Below are 17,093 nucleotides of genomic sequence, written 5' to 3' on the forward strand. Positions count from 1 at the left end.
GCCCAAGCTGCTGCGCCCCAACCTCCTGGTGGGCGAGGAGTGCGTGATGGAGGGGCTCCGCGTCTACCTCATGCCCGACGGGCGAGAAGAAGCTGCTGGTGGCAACGTGGGAGGTCCCCCTCTCCTCCCCGCCGAAGGAGCCGTCTTCCTCACCACCTACCGCATCATCTTCAAGGGGACGCCCACCGACCCGCTGGGTAAGGAGCTCGGAGGTGGACCTCCTCGTCTTTCCCGGCTTGGAGGAGGTGGCCCGCGGTTCTCCTGGAGCTGCTGGAAGGGCCACGGGTGGGTGGTTGCTCCTTCACCTTTGGGAGGTGATGAATGACTCAAAAGCATCATCTCCAAGTCTCTGTGGAGGCCGGTTCCTGGCCTCTTCGGCCTCCAGGGCTCCCCAATGATGAGGTGTGGGGTGGCCTCGGCCGAGAAGAGGTGGTGGTTGATGTCTTCTCATCCTTGTGCCCAGTGGGGGAGCAGGTGGTGATCCGATCCTTCCCCATCGCCTCGCTGACCAAAGAGAAGAAGATCAACATCCAGGCCCAGGTGGATCAGTTCATCCAGGAGGGTTTGCAGCTGCGCTCCTGCACATTCCAGGTGAGACCCCGCGGAGCTCCGGGTGGGAGTGTGGATCTGCTGGAGGGTCGGGAGGCTCCAAAGGGACCTGACCAGGCTGGATCCATGGGCTGAGACCAACGGGCTGAGGGTTAACGAGGCCAAAGGGCGGGTCCTGCCCTTGGGGCACAACAACCCTGGGCAGCTCCAGCCTAGGAGAAGGCTGGCTGGAAAGGGCCTGGAGGAGAAGGACCTGGGGGGGTTGGTTGACCAGGAGCCAGCAGGGGCCCAGGGGGCCAAGAAGGCCAAGGGCATCTTGGCTTGGATCAGAGCCGGCGTGGCCAGCAGGGCCAGGGAGGTTCTTCTCCCTCTGGCCTCGGCCCTGGGGAGACCGCTCCTCGAATCCTGGGGTCAGTTCTGGGCCCCTCCCCACAAGAAAGACCTTGAGATGTTGGAGCACGTCTGGAGAAGAGCAACGGAGCTGGGGAAGGGGCTGGAGAAGAAGCCTGAGGGCCCTGGGGGTGTTTAGGCTGGAGAAGAGGAGGCTGAGGGGAGACCTCATTGCTCTCTCCAACTCCCTGAGAGGGTTCTCAGGCCCGGGGAGGGGGTTGAGTCCCCTTCCCTGGAGGGGTTTAAGGGCCGGGTGGCCGAGGTGCTGAGGGACATGGGTCAGTGATTGATGGGGATGGTTGGACTCGATGATCCCGTGGGTCTCTTCCAACCTGGTGGTTCTGTGAGTTTCTGATTTTCTGATCCCCCGCGATGAGTCACTTGGTGCCCAGACCCATGTGGTTTTGGGGCTGGTTTTCCTGAGGGCATCAAGACAACGTCTGGAGCTGAGGAGAGGATGGAGATGGAAGAAGGGCAAAGTCTGTGCTCCATAGAGTCGTTTGGGTTGGAAGGGACCTCAAAGCCCAGCCAGTCCCACCCCTGCCATGGGCAGGGACACCTCCCACTGGATCAGGGGCTCCAAGCTCCATCCAACATGTCCTTCAACACCTCCAGGGATGAGGCAGCCACAGCTTCTCTGGACGACCTGTTCCAGGGCCTCCTCACCCTCACAGGAGAACGTTTCTTCCTAAGATCTCACCTCAATCTCTCCTCTTTCAGCTCAAACCGTTCCCCTCATCCCGTCCCTGCCCTCCTTGATCCAGAGCCCCTCGCCAGCTTCCCTGGAGCCCCTTTCCCTACTGGAAGCTGCTCTAAGGTCTCCTCAGAGCCTTCTCTCCTCCAGGCTGGGCCACCCCAACTCTCAGCCCATCTCCCAGGAGAGGTGCTCCAGTCGCTGTCCTCTTTTCTGCAGGAGCAACTTCTTGCTCCTTAGCTCAAGGTTCCCTTCCACCTGCTCCAGTGGTTGCTGGAGCCCCGAGAAGGTGCGAGATGTCCCCACCCTTGGAGGTGGTTCTGCCCAAGCTCGTAGCAGAACTTGGAAGACGAGAAACAGGCTGAGATGTCCCATCAGGAGTAGGTTTTATCCGTTTGACGTCTTTGAGAAGCTTGTGGAGGTGGAGCAACGCCGGGAGGAGAGCCCCTCAGATGTCCTCTCTGCTCCTTCCTTTCTTGTGTGCTCGGAGCTGTGGTGACCAGGCTCTGGGGACACCCCAGGAGCACCAGCGCTGGGTGGAGAAGAAGCATGGGGCGTCCAACCAGGGTTTGGACTCTTCCCTGTGCTGTGAAGGAGCCTTTTCCCAGTCCCCTGGTGCAACCCTTCCAAGCCCACCATGACCAACCATCTCTTCCTCGTGGTCTCTGCTCTCCCCGCAGTTGCTGAAGATCGCCTTCGACGAGGAGGTGGCCTCCGACAGCGCCGAGATCTTCAGGAAGCACCTTCACAAGCTTCGCTACCCCCAGCACGTGCGCGGCACCTTCGCCTTCACCGTGGGCCAGTCGCCCAAGCAAGCCATGCAGCCCAAGGCCAAGGAGAAGAACCCCTCGCTCAGGTACGTGGCGGAGAAGGAGACGCGGCATGCGCTTGGTGGAACCTCGCAGGCCCCGTGGGGTTTCTCCTCGCCCTCCTCCTCCTGGCCACCGCGCTGAGCGCTCGGGGAACGGCGGAGCTGGAGCTCGAGGTGCCACCTCGGGTAGGATCTCTGGTGGCTTTGGGAAGGGGACGTGCTGTGTCCCAAACCCCGTGCAGACTCAGGAATTGGGGGGGTTTAGAGATTCACAGAGCGGTTTTGGTTGGACCTTTGAGATATTCGAGTCCAACCGTAGGTCCAGCCCTGTTAAGTCCACGCCCATGTCCCCAAGCGCAACATCTCACCATCTTCTAAACACCTCCAGGGGTGGAAACATCTCCAGGGATGGGGATCCAACCACCGCCCAGGGCCTGGAAACCCTTTTGGTGAAGAAATTCCTCGTAACATCCAACATAAACCTCCTCTGGTGCATCTCGAGATGCATTGATGCATCTCCCCCTGTCCTGTCCCTGGCTACCAGGGAGAAGACACCAACCCCCACCTCACCCCAACCTCCTCTCAGGGAGTTGGAGAGAGCAATGAGGTCTCCCCTCAGCCTCCTCTTCTCCAGCCTAAACACCCCCAGGGCCCTCAGGCTTCTTCTCCAGCCCCTTCCCCAGCTCCGTTGCTCTTCTCCAGACGTGCTCCAACATCTCAAGGTCTTTCTTTTGGTGAGGAGCCCAGCACTGACCCCAGGATTCGAGGAGCGGTCTCCCCAGGGCCGAGGCCAGAGGGAGAAGAACCTCCCTGGCCCTGCTGGCCACGCCGGCTCTGCTCCAAGCCAAGATGCCCTTGGCCTTCTTGGCCCACTGGGCCCCTGCTGGCTCATGTTCAACCGCTGTTGACCAGCACCTCAGGTTCTTCTCCACCCGCTCTTTCCAGCCAGACTTCCCCAAGCCTGGAGCTGCCCAGGGTTGTCGTGACCCAAGTGCAGAACCCAACGCTTGACCTTGTAGAACCTCCTCCCCTTGGCCTTGGCCCATGGATCCAGCCTGGCCAGGTCCCTCTGTAGATCCTCCTGGCCTCCATCCATGGATCCACCTGGCCAGGTCCCTCTGTAGATCCCCCTTTACCCTCAGGTAGCTTCACTCCAGTGCCTTCCTTGCCCCGTTGTCCACACCAAACCATCTCAAGCCCCGAGGAGGCATCTCATGGACATGGTTCCATGGTTCTGTGGCTCCGTGGGATGAGGGAGCAGTGAGGACAGGGAGCGCCGTGGGGCCGCGGCGAAGCTCTGGAGCGTGGTGGTGCCATCACCTGCTTGTGCTCTTGGTGGCCAGGAGAAGCGCTGCTGGGGTTGCTGCTGGTGTCCGTGCTTGGTGTTCCTCCACGTCTAAGCTTCTCTCCCCTGTGTTTGTGACTCAGCTCCCAGCAGGTGACCGATATCTTCCAGGGCCTGACAGTTGGGGTCTTGTCCCTTGGGCACCTTGGCCATTCGACCACGTAAGATGCCTTCACCTTGGGTGGGAGCTTGCGAGGTGGCGTTGGCTCAGGCTGCAGCCTTCACTGCTTCTTCTCGGCCGCTCTGCATGTCGTTTGGGCTGGTGGCTTGTCCCTCCGGGAACGTCCAGACTCCCTGTAGGACCTTCAGGTGTGGGGTGTTCATCTCACCGTGGCACGTCGCTTGGTTGGTGCTCCATGGAGCTGGGTGTGTTCCACCAACCTTCGGAGACCTCCGGAGCTGCTGCTCCAGCTCCGGGCGCGGCCACCGTTCCAAAAAACCATCTGAGAACTTCTACCTGTGCTTTGTCCTCCTCTCCGAGTCTGCTCCCAGCGCCCAATCCCACCCCTCCAGCTGGGAAGTTCTCCTCTAGGTTCCTAGCCTCCTTACTCCAGAAGTTGTCCTCAGGACAGCTTCTCCGGAGGTCCTAGGACTCGGTGCAGTTGGATTCCTTCACCAACCGCAGTTGGATTCCTTCACCAACCGCTTTGCGAGGCCCCTCCTGGTGGCCCTTTGCCCCCTGCCCCACGAGGTGGATTTCTGGAGATCTTTGCATCAGGGTGGACGTCGCCCTGGCTGGACGTGGTCACGTAGACCCCACGTCTCTTGAGTTTGTTCCCCTCAGAGCCCATGGTCTCACCAAAGAGGGTAATGAGCGTGAGGTCCTCGTGTGGTCAGACCTTCTGGAATTCCTGCCTTCTGGAGCTCCAGCCTGCAGCAGAACCTGATCTGACCATGGCTTCGGAAGGTCTCCGTTCCCTGCGTTCCTCTTGGGAGGAGCCGAGTGCGGCTTCTCTGTCCCTCACCTGACGTGGAGCAGGTCACCTTCTGCAAGGCCCAGGAGCAGCAGCCCCGTGGCCAGGCCGGGCTGGAGACCTCCCTGTGGTGGAATCCCAGGCCCCGGCCACGAGGAGGCCCACGTCCTCCGTGGAATCAGAGCATCGTGGAATGGTTTGGGTCGTGATCTCAAAACCCACCCAGTTCCACCCCCACCACGGGCAGGGACACCTCCCACCGGATCAGGGGCTCCAAGCCCCATCCAACGTGTCCTTCAACACCTCCAGGGATGGGGCAGCCACAGCTTCTCTGGGCAAGCTGGGCCAGGGCCTCCCCACCCTCATGGTGAAGAAATTCCTCCTGATGTCCAATCTAAACCTTCCCCTTCCAATTTGAAGCCGTTCCTCCTGGTCCCATCACTCCAGGCCCTTGGCAAAAGTCCCTCCTCAGCTTTCCAGGAGCTCCTTCAGGTTCTGGAAGGTCGCTCTAAGGTCTCCTTGAAGCCTTGTCTTCTCCACAACCCCAACTCTCCCAGCCTGGCCTCGGACGGGAGGTTCTCCAGCCCTCGCATCATCCTTGGAGCCTCCTCTGGCCCCGTCCCAACAGCTCCATCTCCTTCTCCTGCTGAGGATTCCAGCCCTGGCCCCAACCCTCCAGCTGAGGTCTCCCCGAGAGGAGCAGAGGGGACAATCCCCTCCCTCCCTGCTGCCCACGCTCTCTGGATGCAGCCCAGGACACGGGGGGTTTCTGGGCTGCGAGCGCACCTTGTGGCTCCTGTGGAGCTTCTCCTCCCCCAGCCCCCCAAGTCCTTCTCAAGCTGCTCCCATCCCATCGTTCCCCATCTTGTGTTGAAACCATGGATTGAGCCCAGGACCAGGCTGGAATCCCCTTGGCTTGAGATGCTGAGGTTGCCCCCCAGGTCTCCAGGGGAAGATGAACAAACGCTGTTTGTTCTTCTGGTACCTCAAAGTCTTCCTCCGGTTGAGGAGCCAGGAAGCTCCCACCGTCTCCCCTCCCATGGTGACAGTTCCTCAGGGTGCAGCCGGTGGCGTAGGACGCTCCTCTCTCTGCTTTGCTCTTGGTGGGACCGCGGTGGTGTCTCCAACCTCCTCTTGGCTGCCACGCTGGGCTGCGGTTGTGCCCGAGGTGGTTCCAGACGCCTTCAACTTCTCCTGTGCTTCTAGGACGCTCTCCAAAAACCTGGTGAAAAACGCCAAGAAAACCATCGGCCGGCAGTACGTGACGCGCAAGAAGTACACCCCCCCCAGCTGGGAGCAGAGGAGCAGCCAGCACCTCCCCGAGGACAACGAGGACGAGATCTCAGGTGGGGAGAACGTGGGGTTGGGAAGGGAGAACGTGGGGAGTGGGATGTTTGCTGGAGCATCTTCCATAGAATCAGAGAATCACCAGGTTGGAAGAGACCCACTGGATCATCGAGTCCAACCGTCCCCATCAATCACTGACCCGTGTCCCTCAGCACCTCGGCCACCCGGCCCTTCAACCCCTCCAGGGAAGGGGACTCAACCCCCTCCCTGGGCAGCCTCGGACAGGGCTTGAGGACCCTTTTGGTGAAGAAGTTCCACCTGAGGTCCAACCTGAGCCTCCCCTGGTGGAGCTTGAGGCCTTTCCCTCTCGTCCTGTCCCCTGGCCCTTGGGAGAAGAGCCCAGCTCCCTCCTCTCCACAACCTCCTCTCAGGGAGTTGGAGAGAGCAATGAGGTCTCCCCTCAGCCTCCTCTTCTCCAGCCTAAACACCCCCAGGGCCCTCAGGCTTCTTCTCCAGCCCCTTCCCCAGCTCCGTTGCTCTTCTCTGCACTCGCTCCAGAGCCTCAACATCCTTCTGGTGGGGAGGACCCAGAACTGACCCCAGGATTCGAGGAGCGGTCTCCCCAGGGCCCAGGCCAGAGGGAGAAGAACCTCCCTGGCCCTGCTGGCCATGCCAGGGCTGATCCAAGCCAAGATGCCCTTGGCCTTCTTGGCCCCCTGGGCCCCTGCTGGCTCCTGGTCAACCAACCCCCCCAGGTCCTTCTCCTCCAGGCCCTTTCCAGCCAGCCTTCTCCTAGGCTGGAGCTGCCCAGGGTTGTTGTGCCCCACGGGCAGGACCCGCCCTTTGGCCTCGTTAACCCTCATCCCGTTGGTCTCAGCCCATGGATCCAGCCTGTTCAGGTCCCTTTGGAGCCTCCCGACCCTCCAGCAGATCCAGCTCCCACCCAGCTCAGTGTCATCTCCAAACTTGCTCAGGGTGCAAGATGCCTCCAGCCCATCCATCTCCTCCAGCTTCATACGAGAGGCTGTGAGCAGAGCTGAGGGTGGTCCCGGACCCCTCTTTGTTTCCGCAGTGTCTGAAGAGATGGACAGAAGCACTTTGACCCCCACCACCACCATCAGGCCTTCGGACAAGATGACCATCAACCACTTGGTGGAACGAGCCTGCTGCCGCGACTACCAGCGGATGGGCTTGGGCACCTTGAGCAGCAGCCTCACCCGCTCCAAGAACGAACCCTTCCGCATCTCCACCGTCAACCGCATGTACGCCATCTGCCGCAGGTGAGCCTCAAGGGCTTCCTCAGCACCGGGAGAGGACACCGAGGGTCTTCCTTGAATCGTAGAATCGTAGAATCATCTATAGATGAGCCTCAAGGGCTTCCTCAGGGCTGGGAGAGGACACCGAGGGTCTTCCTTGAATCGTAGAATTGTAGAATCATCTATAGATGAGCCTCAAGGGCTTCCTCAGGGCTGGGAGAGGACACCGAGGGTCTTCCTTGAATCGTAGAATCGTAGAATCATCTATAGATGAGCCTCAAGGGCTTCCTCAGGGCTGGGAGAGGACACCGAGGGTCTTCCTGGAATCATGGAGTCATAGAATCATCTACAGATGAGCCTCGAGGGGTTCCTCAGGGCTGGGAGAAGACACCGAGGGTCTTCCTTGAACCATAGAATCATAGAATCATCTATAGATGAGCCTCAAGGGCTGCCTCAGGCCTGGGAGAAGACACCGAGGGTCTTCCTTGAATCATAGAATCATCTACAGATGAGCCTCAAGGGCTTCTTCAGGGCCAGGAGAAGACACTAAGGGTCTTCCTGGAATCATAGAATCCTGGAATCGTAGAATCCTGGAATCGTAGAGTCCTAGAATCGTAGAATCCTAGAGTCATGGAATCCTAGAATCCTGGAATCCCAGAATCATAGAATCGTAGATTCCTGGAATCATAGGATCCTAGAATCGTAGATTCCTAGAATCTTAGAATCCTAGAATCTTAGAATCCGAGAATCATAGAATCCTAGAATCCTAGAATTGTAGAATCCTAGAACCGTAGAATCTTAGAATCCTAGAATCTTAGAATCCTAGAATCCTGGAATCCTAGAATCATAGATTCCTAGAATCCTAGATTCCTAGAATCTTAGAATCCTAAAATCTTAGAATCATAGAATCCTAGAATCGTAGAATCCTAGAATTGTAGAATCCTAGAATTGTAGAATCCTAGAACCGTAGAATCTTAGAATCCTAGAATCCTGGAATCCTAGAATTGTAGATTCCTAGAATTGTAGATTCCTAGAATCCTAGATTCCTAGAATCTTAGAATCTTAGAATCCTAGAATCCTAGAATCTTAGAATCCTAGAACCGTAGAATCTTAGAATCCTAGAATCTTAGAATCCTAGAATCCTGGAATCCTAGAATCGTAGATTCCTAGAATCCTAGATTCCTAGAATCTTAGAATCCTAGAATCCTAGAATCCTAGAATCTTAGAATCCTAGAATCGTAGAATCCTAGAATCCTAGAATCTTAGAATCTTAGAATCCTAGAACCGTAGAATCTTAGAATCCTAGAATCTTAGAATCCTAGAATTGTAGAATCTTAGAATCCTAGAATCGTAGAATCCTAGAATCGTAGAATCCTAGAATCCTAGAACCGTAGATTCCTAGAATCGTAGATTCCTAGAATCTTAGAATCCTGGAATCTTAGAATCCTAGAATCATAGAATCCTAGAATCGTAGAATCTTAGAATCCTAGAATCGTAGGATTCTCTGATTTTATGATTAAAGGAAGACCCTCGGTTCCTCAGGGAACCGGGAGAAGACACCGAGGGTCTCCCTTGAATTCCTTAGCCATTGTTGGGCTGGTGTCGCGTCTCGTTGGGTTCTTCCGAGCTTCCTCTCTCTCTCTCGCAGCTACCCTGGGCTGCTGATCGTGCCGCAGAGCATCCAGGACAACACCATCCAGCGCATCTCCCGCTGCTACCGCCAGAACCGCTTCCCCGTGGTGTGTTGGCGCAACTCCCGCACCAAGGCCGTGCTGCTGCGCTCGGGCGGCCTCCACGGCAAAGGCGTCGTGGGCCTCTTCAAGTCCCAGAACGCTCCCACCGCAGGTGCCCACCCCTCCCGCGCTGGGGACTCGCCACCTCGGGAGCCAGGAGCAAAGCTCCTCCTTGCTTCTCCTGCCCTTAGAATCAGAGAATCACCAGGTTGGACGAGACCCACCAGGTCATCGAGTCCAAGCGTTCCCATCAACCACTAACCCATGGCCCTCAGCACCTCGGCCACCCGGCCCTTAAACCCCTCCAGGGAAGGGGACTCAACCCCCTCCCTGGGCAGCCTCGGACAGGGCTTGAGGACCCTTTTGGTGAAGAAGTTCCACCTGAGGTCCAGCCTGGAGCTTGAGGCCATTCCCTCTCATCCTGTCCCCTGGCCCTTGGGAGAAGAGCCCAGCTCCCTCCTCTCCACAACCTCCTCTCAGGGAGTTGGAGAGAGCAATGAGGTCTCCCCTCAGCCTCCTCTTCTCCAGCCTAAACACCCCCAGGGCCCTCAGGCTTCTTCTCCAGCCCCTTCCCCAGCTCCGTTGCTCTTCTCCAGACGTGCTCCAACATCTCAAGGTCTTTCTTGTGGGGAGGGCCCAGACCTGACCCCAGGATTTGAGGAGCGGTCTCCCCAGGGCCGAGGCCAGAGGGAGAAGAACCTCCCTGGCCCTGCTGGCCACGCCGGCTCTGCTCCAAGCCAAGATGCCCTTGGCCTTCTTGGCCCCCTGGGCCCCTGCTGGCTCCTGGTCAACCAACCCCCCCAGGTCCTTCTCCTCCAGGCACTTTCCAGCCAGCCTTCCTTGGTGGAGCCGTGATGCTTGTGGTTCTCCTCGCAGGCCCCTCGCAGACGGATTCCACCAGTTTGGAGCAGGAGAAGTACCTGCAGGCCGTCATTAACTCCATGCCGCACTTTGCCGACGCCGGCGGGAGGAACACGCTCAGCGGCTTCACCTCGGCTCACATGAGCAGCTCAGGTGAGGAGCTCGGGGACCTGGGTCTGTGGGACCTGCTCTCCCAACCTCTGAGGAGGCAGGAGAACCTTCCCGGTTGAGCTCCGTGGTGGGTGGTGGGCTTGGAGTTGGGAAAGCCGGTGGATTTGGAGCTGCGAGCGCCGGGAGCTTCGGATCCTGGGTGGGGACAAACCCCACCGGCCGAGCTCTCGGCACCGTCTACGTCCCGGCGCCACGTGGGGTCTGGGTAAGTCTTCTCCTCGCCTGCTCTCCAAGCTGCTGGAGGAGAGCTCCCATCGCTGATGTTCCACCAGCATCCATCCTCCATCGCATCCCACCCCATCGTTGCTGCAGCGGGCACGGGCCGAGGGGAACCCAACCAGGTCTTCTCGAAGCCTGGCGAGAAGAGGACTTGCCAGAAAGCCCTCTGAGACCTCCCCGTGGCCCAAGGAGGGAGGAGGTGGTGCCAGGCGAGGGCTTTGGGGCTGCTGGGAGCGCTTGGGCCGAGGCCGAGCTTCAGGAGGCTGCTCCGAGGGGCCTTTTGGCCGCGGTTCCAAGTGGTGGATGCTTCCTTCACGCCGGCGCCGGGTTCTCCTTCTCGTTGCCTTCTGCTCGTCATGGTCCCTTCCCGAGGAGCCCGGGCTGGGGAGGAGACGCGAGGTTTGCTCCTCCGCCTGATGTTTTATTGGTGCTACAGATTCCTCCGACAAGCGGCAGCCTAAGCTGGGATCGCTCATGAAGCAGGTGATGGGAGGGAAGGACGATGGGCCCGGGACTATTAGCCGCGGAGGTGAGGACGTGCGAGCGAACGCTGCCTCGTGGTGGCCCAGGCCACCCCCACCGCCCGAGGGCCACCCCGGTAGAGTAGAAGCTTCTCCCTTGGCTCCCCGCGAGCTGTGATGGAGCAACCACCAGGAGGGAGGGCTTGGGGAGGTCGCCCTTCATCCCACCTCACGAGCTTCATCTTGGGGGGTCCATGTGGCCTTGGTGGCCTTCGCTGAGGTGGCTTCCATCCTGTGCTCTCAGGGCTCGCTCACAGAGCCAGGGGGATCACTCTCTCCACCCCAAAGCCAGCGAAGGGCCGCGAGTCGCCCCGAGGTACGAGAGCGACGGCCGCCTAACCCCCGCCGGGCCCTAACCTCCCCCACTGACCCCACGGCCGCGGCCGTCCCACCGCTAACACCTCGCTAACTTCTCCATCCGGCATGTTCTCGGGGCGGACGAGCTCCTGGTGGCACCGGGAAGCGCCGGGAGGCTTCTCCGGCCCCGTCCCACGCTGTCCTCTCAGGTTTGCTTTCGGCTCCTTGCGCCTCTGCTGGTGCTCGGCTGGTGGAGGTGGCGCTGGTGGCCGGGGACGCGGGGTGGTAGGACACGGGGATGGGACGTGGAGCTCCTGAGGTTGGTCTCCGTAGCCGCCAGGCAGGGAGTAGAATCGTGGAATCCTTAAGGTTGGAAAAGACCTCCAAGAGCATCCACCGTGACCCAAAGGGCCACAGCCACGTGGTTTTTGAAGCCCACCAGGGATGGAGGCTCCACCACCGCCCCGGGTGGCATCTGCCGGGGCTTCACCGCTCTTCTGGTGAAGGAACCCTTCCCAATATCCGATCTAAACCTCTCCTGAGGCTGTTTTGTCTCATCCAAGCCCTCGTTCCTTGGGAGTAGAGCCCGACTCCTTCCTGGCTTCTCTCTGGGAGCTGCGGAGAGCGATGAGGTGTCCCCTCAGCCTCCTCTTCTCCAGACCAAAGAGCCCCAGGGCCCTTCAGAACCTTTCTGAAACGCTTTGAAACCCAACAGTGCCCAGCAAGGAGAAGGAGCCAAAGCAAACCTGGTGCCCGGCACCTTCCCAGCTCCGTAGGGAGCTCCGAGAGGAGCTGCCGGTCCCCACGGCCACGGCGCGTTCCGACTCGCTGCTTGTCTCGTAGGCAAGTGGGGCAGCATCCGAGCCAGCGGGCGCGTGAGCAGCTACGCCCTCAACGTGGAGATCGGCTCGCGCTTGGCTGGCAAAGACCTGCTGGGCGCCCAGCACAACGGAGCCTCCACCGAAAGCGCCTTCCTGCGCCCCCACCGCGCCTCCCTCTACATCATCGGAGACAAGACCCAGCTCAAGGTAAGCCCAGCAGGGCCCCGCGAGGACATCCCCATCTCCCATGGGGAGGTGGTCAACGCGGGTTGGGCGGAGAGCAGAGGGATCGGTGCTGGGTCCAACCCTGGTCAGCGTCTTCATCAGTGACCTGGATGAAGGCTCTGAGTGCACCTTGAGGAAGTGTGGAGATGACACTGGGTGGAAGCTGGATCTGCTGGAGGGTCGGGAGGCTCCAAAGGGACCTGAACAGGCTGGATCCATGGGCTGAGACCAACGGGATGAGGGTTAACGAGGCCAAAGGGCGGGTCCTGCCCTTGGGGCACAACAACCCTGGGCAGCTCCAGCCTAGGAGAAGGCTGGCTGGAAAGGGCCTGGAGGAGAAGGACCTGGGGGGGTTGGTTGACCAGGAGCCAGCAGGGGCCCAGGGGGCCAAGAAGACCAAGGGCATCTTGGCTTGGAGCAGAGCCGGCGTGGCCAGCAGGGCCAGGGAGGTTCTTCTCCCTCTGGCCTCGGCCCTGGGGAGACCGCTCCTCGAATCCTGGGGTCAGCTCTGGGCCCCTCACTCCAAGAAAGACCTTGAGATGTTGGAGCACGTCTGGAGAAGAGCAACGGAGCTGGGGAAGGGGCTGGAGAAGAAGCCTGAGGGCCCTGGGGGTGTTTAGGCTGGAGAAGAGGAGGCTGAGGGGAGACCTCATTGCTCTCTCCAACTCCCTGAGAGGAGGTTGTGGAGAGGAGGGAGCTGGGCTCTTCTCCCAAGGGCCAGGGGACAGGACGAGAGGGAATGGCCTCAAGCTCCACCAGGGGAGGCTCAGGCTGGACCTCAGGTGGAACTTCTTCACCAAAAGGGTCCTCAAGCCCTGTCCGAGGCTGCCCAGGGAGGGGGTTGAGTCCCCTTCCCTGGAGGGGTTTAAGGGCCGGGTGGCCGAGGTGCTGAGGGACACGGGTTAGTGACTGATGGGGATGGTTGGACTCCATGATCTGGTGGGTTCTTTCCAACCTGGTGGTTCTCCTCCCGCAGGGGGTGAAGCCGGACCCGCTGCAGCACTGGGAGGTGGTTCCCATCGAGGTGTTCGACGTGAGGCAGGTGAAGGCCAGTTTCAAGAAGCTGATGAAGGCCTGCGTGCCCGGCTGCCCTTCCACGGATCCCAGCGTCGCCTACTTGAGGTCCTTGGAGGAGTCCGAGTGGTTGTCCCAGGTCGGTTGTCACCCGGAGGGGCCGGCTCAGTCCCCACGTGGGAGTCTTTGCTGTCACTCGAGGCCTTGAGCTCTGCAAGACGAGAACGAGGGTCCGTGTGACCTCTGCAGAGCATCACCCTGACGTGGCGTGGGGGTTACATCAAGGGAGCGAGGTTGGAATAAGAGGGATGAAGATCAAGGATCAAGTAGCCCAGAGGACTTCTTGGTGGCTCTGGGTGCAAGATGAGAGTGTCCAGGGCCGCTGCTGGCTGGGAAGCAGAGCAGGACCTGCAGGACACCAGAGCAGGGTGGGCTTGGGCCAAGCCAGAGGAGCTGCTGGAGGGCGTGGGGGAGCCACGGCTCTGCCCAGGAGCCACGGCTCTGCTCTGGTTCCATGGTTCAACTTGGGACCTACGGCTCTGCTCAAGACCCATGAGCTCTGCTCAGGTCCCACAGCTCTGCTCAGGACCCTCAGTTCTACTCAGGTCCCACAGCTCTGCTCAGGTCCCACAGTTCTGCTCAGGTCCCACAGCTCTGCTCAGGTCCCACAGCTCTGCTCAGGTCCCTCAGTTCTGCTCAGGTCCCACAGTTCTGCTCAGGTCCCTCAGCTCTGCTCAGGTCCCACAGCTCTGCTCAGGTCCTACAGTTCTGCTCAGGTCCCACAGTTCTGCTCAGGTCCCACAGCTCTGCTCAGGTCCTACAGTTCTGCTCAGGTCCCACAGCTCTGCTCAGGTCCCACAGCTCTGCTCAGGTCCCACAGCTCCGCTCAGGTCCCACAGCTCTGCTCGGGTCCCACGTATCTGCTCGTGTCCTACAGCTCTGCTCAGGACCCACAGGTCTGCTCGTGTCCCACAGCTCTGCTCAGGTCCCACAGCTCTGCTCAGCTCTCATGGTTCTGCTCAGGTCCCACAGCTCTGCTCAGGTCCCACAGCTCTGCTCAGGTCTCATGGTTCTGCTCAGGTCCCACAGCTCTGCTCAGGTCCCACAGCTCTGCTCAGGTCTCATGGTTCTGCTCAGGTCCCACAGCTCTGCTCAGGTCCCACCGTTCTGCTCAGGACCCACAGTTCTGCTCAGGTCCCACAGCTCTGCTCAGGTCCCACAGCTCTGCTCAGGTCCCATGTATCTGCTCGTGTCCCACAGCTCTGCTCAGGTCCCATGTATCTGCTCGTGTCCCACAGCTCTGCTCAGGTCCCACAGCTCTGCTCAGGACCCACAGCTCTGCTCAGGTCCCACAGCTCTGCTCAGGTCCCACGTATCTGCTCAGGTCCCACAGCTCTGCTCAGGACCCACAGCTCTGCTCAGGTCCCACAGCTCTGCTCAGGTCCCACGTATCTGCTCAGGTCCCACAGCTCTGCTCAGGTCCCACGTATCTGCTCAGGTCCCACAGCTCTGCTCAGGTCCCACAGTTCTGCTCAGGTCCCACAGCTCTGCTCGGGTCCTACAGTTCTGCTCAGGTCCCACAGCTCTGCTCGGGTCCTACAGTTCTGCTCAGGTCCCACAGTTCTGCTCAGGTCCCACAGCTCTGCTCAGGTCCCACAGCTCTGCTCAGGTCTCATGGTTCTGCTCAGGTCCCTCATATCTGAATGAACGGTTGGACAAGATGATCCGGTGGGTCTCTTCCAACTTGGTTATTCTATGATCTGCTCAGGTCCCACAGTTCTGCTCAGGACCCGAGTTCCTCTCCTGGGGTGGTGGTTCTTCCCCACCAGGTTTGCAGCATCCAAAGATGGCAGTTGCGTGGCCCTGGATAACCCCGTGCTCTGCTTCTCCTCACCCCCTTCCAGGAGCAGAGGTCCCGACGTCCAGCAGATGAGTTCCCTGCACTCTCATGACTCCTGACCCTTTCCTTGGCAGATCCACAAGATCCTGCAGATCTCGGTGTTGGTGGTGGAGCTGCTGGACACGGGCTCCTCGGTGCTGGTCAGCCTGGAGGACGGCTGGGACATCACCACGCAGGTAGGAGCCTTGTGGCTGCACAGAGCTACGGCTGCTCACGGTGTCTCCTGGCTGGTGTCTCCACCACCGCTCTTCCTGCCCTTGGGGCACAACAACCCTGGGCAGCTCCAGCCTAGGAGAAGGCTGGCTGGAAAGGGCCTGGAGGAGAAGGACCTGGGGGGGTTGGTTGACCAGGAGCCAGCAGGGGCCCAGGGGGCCAAGAAGGCCAAGGGCATCTTGGCTTGGAGCAGAGCCGGCGTGGCCAGCAGGGCCAGGGAGGTTCTTCTCCCTCTGGCCTCGGCCCTGGGGAGACCGCTCCTCGAATCCTGGGGTCAGTGCTGGGCCCCTCACTCCAAGAAAGACCTTGAGATGTTGGAGCACGTCTGGAGAAGAGCAACGGAGCTGGGGAAGGGGCTGGAGAAGAAGCCTGAGGGCCCTGGGGGTGTTTAGGCTGGAGAAGAGGAGGCTGAGGGGAGACCTCATTGCTCTCTCCAACTCCCTGAGAGGAGGTTGTGGAGAGGAGGGAGCTGGGCTCTTCTCCCAAGGGCCAGGGGACAGGACGAGAGGGAATGGCCTCAAGCTCCACCAGGGGAGGCTCAGGCTGGACCTCAGGTGGAACTTCTTCACCAAAAGGGTCCTCGAGCCCTGTCCGAGGCTGCCCAGGGAGGGGGTTGAGTCCCCTTCCCTGGAGGGGTTTAAGGGCCGGGTGGCCGAGGTGCTGAGGGACACGGGTTAGTGATTGATGGGGATGGTTGGACTCGATGATCTGGTGGGTCTCTTCCAGCCTGGTGGTTCTCTGATTCTCCCCCCAGGTGGTGTCCCTGGTGCAGCTGCTCTCAGACCCCTACTACCGCACTCTGGAGGGCTTCCGCCTGCTGGTGGAGAAGGAGTGGCTGTCCTTCGGCCACCGCTTCAGCCACCGCGGCGCCCAGACCCTGGCCGGCCAGAGCAGCGGCTTCGCCCCCATCTTCCTGCAGTTCCTCGACTGCGTCCACCAGGTGAGCCCCCAGCGTGCTGACTCTTCACCGGCTGCTGGTTCTACTCCAGCTCTGGTTCTGCTCCAGCTGCTGGTTCTGCTCCAGCTGCTGGTTCTGCTCCAGCTCCTGGTTCTTCACCAACTGCTTGTTCTTCACCAACTGCTGGTTCTGCTCCAGCTCCTGGTTCTGCTCCAGCTGCTGGTTCTGCACCAGCTTCTGGTTCTGCTCCAGTTGCTGGTTCTGCTCCAGCTCCTGGTTCTGCTCCAGCTGCTGGTTCTGCACCAGCTTCTGGTTCTGCTCCAGCTCCTGGTTCTGCTCCAGCTGCTGGTTCTGCTCCAGCTGCTGGTTCTTCTCCAGTTGCTGGTTCTGCTCCAGCTGCTGGTTCTGCACCAGCTTCTGGTTCTGCTCCAGCTGCTGGTTCTTCTCCAGTTGCTGGTTCTGCTCCAGCTCCTGGTTCTGCTCCAGCTGCTGGTTCTTCTCCAGTTGCTGGTTCTGCTCCAGCTGCTGGTTCTGCACCAGCTTCTGGTTCTGCTCCAGCTGCTGGTTCTGCACCAGCTCCTGGTTCTGCTCCAGTTACTGGTTCTGGACCAGCTCCTGGTTCTGCTCCAGTTGCTGGTTCTGCTCCAGCTCCTGGTTCTTCACCAACTGCTTGTTCTTCCCCAACTGCTGGTTCTGCTCCAGCTCCTGGTTCTGCTCCAGCTGCTGGTTCTGCGCCAGCTCCTGGTCCCCACCAGGCGTTGCCGTGTGCCGGGAGGTCTCACCGAGGCTGCTCCTTGCAGATCCACCTGCAGTTCCCCATGGAGTTCGAGTTCAGCCAGTACTACCTGAAGTTCCTCAGCTACCACTACATTTCCAACCGGTTCCGGACGTTCCTGCTGGATTCGGATTACGAGCGCATCGAGCTGGGTGAGGGCGGCGTGCGGGAGCCGCGAGGGACACGCCGAGCCCGGCGT

The 17,093-nt window shown here is 60.0% G+C and overlaps 1 protein-coding gene across 1 annotated transcript in view; it reads left to right on the forward strand.

Annotated features, from left to right (window-relative positions):
- Nucleotides 1–17,093, forward strand: part of SBF1 (SET binding factor 1) — an 80,684-nt gene that overhangs the window by 57,346 nt on the left and 6,245 nt on the right. Inside the window, exons 23-36 of the mRNA XM_069866700.1 lie at nt 2–197; nt 464–591; nt 2,314–2,489; nt 5,910–6,049; nt 7,063–7,270; nt 8,895–9,091; nt 9,856–9,993; nt 10,667–10,759; nt 10,996–11,067; nt 11,892–12,076; nt 13,071–13,247; nt 15,083–15,184; nt 15,976–16,161; nt 16,920–17,046. Coding sequence (XP_069722801.1) covers nt 2–197; nt 464–591; nt 2,314–2,489; nt 5,910–6,049; nt 7,063–7,270; nt 8,895–9,091; nt 9,856–9,993; nt 10,667–10,759; nt 10,996–11,067; nt 11,892–12,076; nt 13,071–13,247; nt 15,083–15,184; nt 15,976–16,161; nt 16,920–17,046 — 2,125 coding nt within the window. The remainder of the gene's footprint in view (nt 1; nt 198–463; nt 592–2,313; nt 2,490–5,909; nt 6,050–7,062; nt 7,271–8,894; nt 9,092–9,855; nt 9,994–10,666; nt 10,760–10,995; nt 11,068–11,891; nt 12,077–13,070; nt 13,248–15,082; nt 15,185–15,975; nt 16,162–16,919; nt 17,047–17,093) is intronic.

Source organism: Phaenicophaeus curvirostris, chromosome 1 (genome assembly GCF_032191515.1).
Source record: "Phaenicophaeus curvirostris isolate KB17595 chromosome 1, BPBGC_Pcur_1.0, whole genome shotgun sequence".
Classification (NCBI taxonomy): Eukaryota; Metazoa; Chordata; class Aves; order Cuculiformes; family Cuculidae; genus Phaenicophaeus; species Phaenicophaeus curvirostris.